Source organism: Chenopodium album, chromosome 12 (assembly GCF_948465745.1).
Source record: "Chenopodium album chromosome 12, dcCheAlbu1.1, whole genome shotgun sequence".
Lineage (NCBI taxonomy): Eukaryota > Viridiplantae > Streptophyta > Magnoliopsida > Caryophyllales > Amaranthaceae > Chenopodium > Chenopodium album.
Window position 1 is genome coordinate 46,803,009 of NC_137845.1, and position 7,117 is coordinate 46,810,125.

At 34.5% G+C, this 7,117-nt stretch overlaps 1 protein-coding gene across 1 annotated transcript; it reads right to left on the reverse strand.

Annotated features, from left to right (window-relative positions):
- Positions 1–1,261: 1,261 nt before the first annotated feature.
- On the reverse strand, positions 1,262–6,048 carry LOC145570556 (uncharacterized). The gene is made up of 4 exons (XM_081629681.1): positions 5,709–6,048; positions 4,948–5,343; positions 4,325–4,739; positions 1,262–1,828 (listed from the first exon to the last, which is right to left on the reverse strand). The coding sequence occupies exons 1-4, from the start codon at positions 5,962–5,964 to the stop codon at positions 1,618–1,620; spliced, it is 1,278 nt and encodes a 425-aa protein (XP_081485807.1). The 5' UTR covers positions 5,965–6,048; the 3' UTR covers positions 1,262–1,617.
- Positions 6,049–7,117: the final 1,069 nt, after the last annotated feature.

A 7,117-nucleotide genomic window follows, 5' to 3' on the forward strand; every position in this document is an offset into this window, starting at 1 on the left:
TACTGCTTCACCACGTTACATTTATGGCATAATGCATTGTCACATGAGATTTTTGGTGTTTATCTCAAGCACTTGGCATTTCCGCAAGGGCACTGTGCTCTTAGACTACCAAAAATAAATCTTTAACTTATGAATGTTGATGAGTTCAATGGTCGGATAAGTTATTTAGTTCTTTGATGAGATTCATTAGTCATTACAGAATAACAGTCATGCCCAATTTTTTGAGGTGTACCAGTTTCAAGTGATCTTGTGCTGAAATGTTTTGTAGAATAGCCTTTGCAACATTCCATATGTCTGAGTTTATGAATCCTCGGTTCCACTTCTGTCTTTGGCCGTCATGAATCAGTTGTTGACGCCTATGTTCGACTACTCTGGCTCTTCTTCTCAGCTTTCCTCTAGGATTTAGATATAATGGTGTTGCTTTTGAGTTAAATTTTCATTTTCTCATCATCCAACGTCATTCTATGTCCATAACTCTTTTAATGTACCCTTAGATGATCTCAAGCGAGGGAGGGGGGAGGGGAGATACCAATTTGTCCCCATATTTTTTCTTAAATGATACTGTACCAATTTGCTATCGAAAATTTTCAATGTTCTTATTTAGTTAACTATAAAAAATGATATCAATTTGCTATTGAATTTTTTTAAAATATTGATGGTTAAAGATGTATATTTAAAATATCCATTTGACCAGTCATCTCTTGCATATTATATTCCATTAAACTTTATCAAATACTCCACTTGAATTAGAAAGAAAAAATATATATATATACTACAGAGCCTATTATTATTTCCCTCCTCACATGATTGATGTTCACCACTCCTACCATGCTCATACTTTCTTTTTTTTTTAATTTGTTCAACTCAACATAATATAACGAATTGTTTAAAGTGTTGCAATTATAAAAACAGAGAGTAGCTAATCTATTCTACCCATAACGTTCCTAAATCATATCCTTAGACATTATAATAGATTTTAATTAGTAACAAGAATTTAACCAACAAGGCTAAAACAAGAAAAATCTTTTGTGAAAAGTAAAATCTTGCAGCCAAAAACACCAAATAAAAATTTAGATGATCATGAATCACATCAAAGTGCTTGAAAAATGTCTACAACTGCAAACAACAATTGAGGAGCCATATGGATAATACTCTGGAAACAAAATAGACAAGACACAGTACTTTTTTCTTCAGATGAACAAGAATGTCAATGGAAAGATCAATAAGAAAACAAATAAACGAATTCATATGGAATATCATATTCCACGAGATTCAATTCCCACAAAGGATGTGTCAAGTAAAGTATAGCCTCAAGTTTGTATCAGCTTAGTCCTTTAAAAGGATAATACAAGCCTAAAATCATATTATCACGGTTATTTAGATGGCAACGGACCAACATTAAAGATCCCATAACATTACTTTGTTTCTAGGATGAGCCTGAACTTCGCCTGCACACCTACTAGCATATCGGATATACATATGCCTCTATTAAAAAGCAATCTACACCAATAAACTTTCAGGTTTACACTTCAATGCCTCAAGCTACCAAAACAATTTGATGTGTCAAGTGCACTGCCTCGACCAAAAGGGCTATGAAAAGCTTTGCAAAACTGTATTCTACAGAAAAGAAACTAATGCAGGAATAGCAGCTGGGGCCTTCTTTGTCTTAGCATGAAGCCTTGCCATAAATGCTGGGTTGGCTTTAAGCCTTTGTTTGACATATGACGTTCGAGCCTCCTCTACCAATGCATTAGCTTTACCAGCATCTTCAATAATATTAAGCAACATTCTCAGGCAGTCCTTCCTATTCTCTTCACGATGTTCAAACCTGAAAGCAAAATAGTCTTCTAATGAGATATGTTCCCAGGTAGGCAAGGAAGATCCAATTCAAAAGGCAGCTAACTATTTTGTGAGCAACATGAAAAAATCTAATATAATGTGACTTGTAACCCACAGAAACAGATCACAAAAATATGATTGAAACAATGTCGGTTGCTTCTGTTATTAGATAGTACAGTAGCTACCAAATGTTGAGCAATTCACAGAAGGCAAAAAGCTAGGCAAGCCTAGCACAAAAGACATATCAGCAAGCAGTAAACCAGCGAAACAATCACCAACAAATTCAGGCCTTGTTTAGTTCACCTTATTTTTACTTATTTCAGAAAAAATAAGTTCATATCAGATCAGAAAAAATAAGTTCAGATCAGATCATCGTTTTATGTACAGTTTGTTATCGCTAAATATCTTTAATTTCGTAATGAAAAAAATTCTGAAAATCACATATTAATAAAATACACATTATTACGAATCTAACAAGACCCCACTTGATATATTTTTTCCGTATAGATTATCATATATTTAAGGTCAAAGTTTGGTCAAATCTGACATTCAGATCAGATCAGATCAGACCAGTCCAGTTCAGATAAGCAAATATAAGGCGAACTAAACAGGGCCTTAATCACCACAATGCTCCAAAATAAAGGAAAAGGAAATTAAAATTGGTATTATACATAAAACCCAAGTTTCACCCATATTCTTAAACTAATTGTGAGTTTCGTCCCAGGTTTTTGGAGTGCTTCTCAAGTAGTCCCAAGTATCGTTTTTCAGTTTTGTTTCTTTTCATTCTTTGATGTGATAACACTTAGGCCATGAAGGATTGGGAGTAATAAATAAAGGTGATATTAAAAGTCGAACTACGAGAAGCATAAGTGAATAGAGGTGATATTATAGGACAACGTGTTTACAAATGAAATAAGGCAGTTGTGACATGAAGAAAGTAGAGAAATGGAGGAATTGTTACCTTCATAATGAGGGTAATAGTTACCCACCCTTCCTTCAAGATAACTATTACCACAAAATGAGGATAAATGGGTAATAGTTCCTTTTTTCTTCAACTCTCGATCTCTCACCACACCAAAACTACTCAATTTAATAATCCTTCTTACAATTACACATCACTATCTCATCCTTCCTTACATTCACTTTTAGTTTCTTTAATTTGACTTATAAAAACTTAGTAATACATCATTCTCAATCCAAGCATATCCATGTAAATAACACTTAGAAGTATACAAGTACATCAAAAATGTTTCCCTAAAACAAAAAATACTTCCTGGAATGTTTTTGTATGTGTTTAGAGTACAAGATTACACTACGCTACCTAATCATATTAATTAGCCCAGCAGTGCTACTGCTCGGTGTTCCAGTACACATATTCCCAATAATTCACAGGAGGGCCAAATATTAGATCAAAGTGCTTGTAATTAATCAAGATGGGTTAAATTTAAGATTACTACAAATCCTTACAAAAGAACAAAAGCCTTCTACCTAAATACAGATACACTAATACTAATCATCCAAAAATAAAAAAAAAAGGAGTAAAAAAATTTTACCAAACAAAGACAAGTTAGCTGGGCTCTCAACCTCTGCAAGTCCACACTGCTTCATATGATCATATCTAGGGCATCAATCCATTCAAATTCACCGATAGGTGAAAGGCTTTACACACAACTAATTTTCCATTCAAGTTAAGTCAAGGTGATGCTAACCACATTATGTAGTGACTGTTTAATTCTATATTCTTTCCACCAATCAGACTCCTAAGACGATCAAGGCCGGCCATTAGCGTGTGCAGCTTGAGCGGCCGCACAGGGCCCAACTTTGGTTGGGGCCTCATATCATAAAAAATGTATAAGTAATATATGTTGTAGAAATATTCATACATACTTATTGTGGCCTAGTGGTTTCATGAGCTCAAGCATACATTACATGCAAGTAGTACGTGGCTCAATTCCCACTATTTCTACAACCATTAATGCATTTCATGACTAAACTCTTTATACGAATTATTTCATTTTTTGATAATTACAACCTTCAAATATTTGTTCTTTTATTAAGAGTGGGGAAAAACAATGATTTTATTTCTTGTATAAAAATAAGCTGTGAGTGGAGAAAATTCATGAGTCAAATTTACTCCATATTTGCACAGGGCCTCCAAATAGGTTGGGACGGCCCTGAAGACAATGTCAATATACAGAAGGCATACATAGATTAACTATTAATTGTTGAATCTTCAATTTCATAGAAAGTAGTATACCATTACTTGTTAGTATCAATGTTGTCTCCTTGCTATTTCACTTCACACTTTTCTGCCCAACATGATTTCGTTTAAGGCTAAGGATATAACAAACCAGATTCGAAATATTTTAATAATTTCAGAACACAAAATGCACTTAAAGCCTACGTGTTGTAGGACTATAGTTTGGCAATTTTAATTGCAGAAGAATAGAATTATAAAAACTACAGAGATCTATCTCAAGCTTACCTCTCACTTATGATTGTTAGCTCGTCTTTTCCAGGATGGTATCGTTTCCCTACTATTTCCCTCAAACGACAGAACTGATATTTTGAAAGTCCAAGCTCCTTCACTGTCACTGATAATTTTACCTTTCTGTTTTTAGGATGCCAAGCATCACCACCTGGTGCAAATACCACTCGTGTATGCCATCTAAGGACTGGACCCACACCTGGTGGATCATCAGACTTCTTTTTGTCAACCTGCTCAGTCCCCTCATCGGATTGTGGAGTTCCCTCTGCCTCCACCTTCTCTATATACTCAGCCACAATCTGATCTTCAAACTCCTTGAAGTGCTGATATGCTTCCTCTGGTTCAAGCTCCTGTCTTTCACACTTATCTCCCAACTCATCAAACTTTGCTTGGACTTTCTGCTTCATGTCGTCTGAAATAATCCGTTCACATTCATTGTTTAATAAATGGAGACTTAGCATTGAAAACAAATCATACTCTATCACTTAAATTTGACTATTAACAGCAAGGATATATAAGTAGTAAATTAGTGATAAGAAAACAGATAACTAGATTAAGAAATCGTAAGACATCATCGCTGATAAGAAACTAGCAAAAAATGAAAGATTATGGATATATACCTGGGAGGAGCTTGTCCCAATCGCGCATATCCTCCAAAATCTCCTCACACTCCCTCATATCCCTAGCATATCCTTTTTCAGTTGCTTCCTTGATGATGGCATTCCACTTTTTATCATCCATGTTAAAATATTCATCCTCCGTCATCCTTTTGACAACTATATCCTTGGCATTGTACAAGTCAGGAATATCATCATCTGTTTTATGACCATCCTCGAAATCTGACTCAACTTCTTCGTCAACTACATCATCTATTGGACTGAATCGGAGATACTCTGTTATTTCGTCATCAGTTTCTTCATGCTTCCCTATCAACCTCCTCGCCAATATGGCTTCAAAGACCGATGAAAGCGCTTCTTCATCACCATTCATGTACTTTTCTATCCTCATTTTCAGCTCTAAATTCAATCAATTATACATTATCAGAATCATCATCTAAAATACACAAGGGAAACAGCTCAAAACATTCTAAAATTACCATCCATTTACATTAAATCCAAAGGTACCTTAATTAAAGATTGTTCAATGACAGTAAGTTCAATGTAACAAATTGTTTGAATTAAACAAATTGAAACCAAATATTCAACTCAATGAAAATCAAAATCTCACATTTTCACCAATTAACAAGAATTTGAACTATCTAAGATCCAAAAAGTAAATACATATAAATTAAAACAACTATACAACTAATCTATAATACATCAAATACCCAAAAACTGTAAAACCCCAATAAAATCAAGACAAAAAGGGATGAATCAAAAACCTTTATTACTGACATCTTCGACATCAGTGGTGGGATCTTGAACCTGGGGTTGAACCAAGCTGATTTCAGGAGGAGGAGGTTTAGGGTTTTGGTCAGAAGAATTATCTTCAGAAGAGAAAAATCTGCGAGAAAAAGAAAGAGAAATTGGGGGTAAGATTACATTTTGAATTGATGGGATTTGTTTGGAAGAAATTGAAGGAGAAGATAGAAAGTTTCGAGTGTAGAGTGAAGCATTTGTGAGAAGAGCTCTTTTCATGGCTTCTTCAGCTGATTCAGTCTCTCTTCTGCTAGAGTTACAGTTTTTCAGGGTTTAGGCTTGATTTAGTGAAAGTAAAACGATGTGCAAAATGCTAAAATGGCTTTCTTTGGTTTAGTTGAGTTGGGTTGGTGGTTCGAATGAGAGTATGGCTTTTACAATTGGGCCTATCAAGTGTAGGAGATTGGGGATGGCACATAGGTAATGTCGTAATGACTATATTTGGGGTGATAACTAGGGGTGTTCGCAGTGAGATTTAGGATTCAAATCGCACCAACCTGTACTTCTAATCAAATCACATCGCTAAATGCGCTTTGGTGCGGTGCAGCTTGCGGTTTAACCATACTTTTAAAAAATTATAATTTTTTTTTTAAAACAAAACTTTTATTTTATTTTGAGATAATTAATTTATAATTCAAATATTAATCTTTTTTTTTTACCTTTAATTAGCTATTAGTCAAAGATTAGCTTATATAATTTAGTTCTTTTATATTTTTTTTAATAAAAATATAGTATAAAAACTGCAAACCGCATCAAAGTGCGATTTGGTCTAATTTTTTTGAAAATCGCACCAAACCGCAAATCGCGGTTTGGTCATTTTCAAAAACCGCACCACAATTTTCAAACCGCAAACCACACCAAACCGCAAAATTGCAGTTTGGTGCGGTCTAAACCGCACTCTAAACAGCCCTAATGATAGCACTAATTGAATTTGCGGTTTTGACCTACAATAGCTAACTCCGATAGTGTTTTACCCTTGGAACCACTATTTTAGCTATTGGGTTTTAGGGCGGAATCATTATATTGATTAACAGTTTACCCATGTAATTTGATGTGTTAAGCATTTATTTACAAATATGCCATTTGATGTACATTTCAATTACGGATATCAAGGTGACAAAAATAGAGATGTAAGAAGTTGACCGACCCGAAAATTTAATTCGAACCCAATCCTGACATGTTATCAACCTGATCCAAATTCACTTGACTTGTCACGCAGTAACCAGTCTAACCTAACTTGTATTCAACTCGACTCAAATTCAACCTAGACATCCGTTATCGTATATAGCTACATTACTTACAATCTTACATAAATGCTCCTTTTTAGATATGATTCTACTCCATGACATGTTATCAACCTGATCCAAATTTA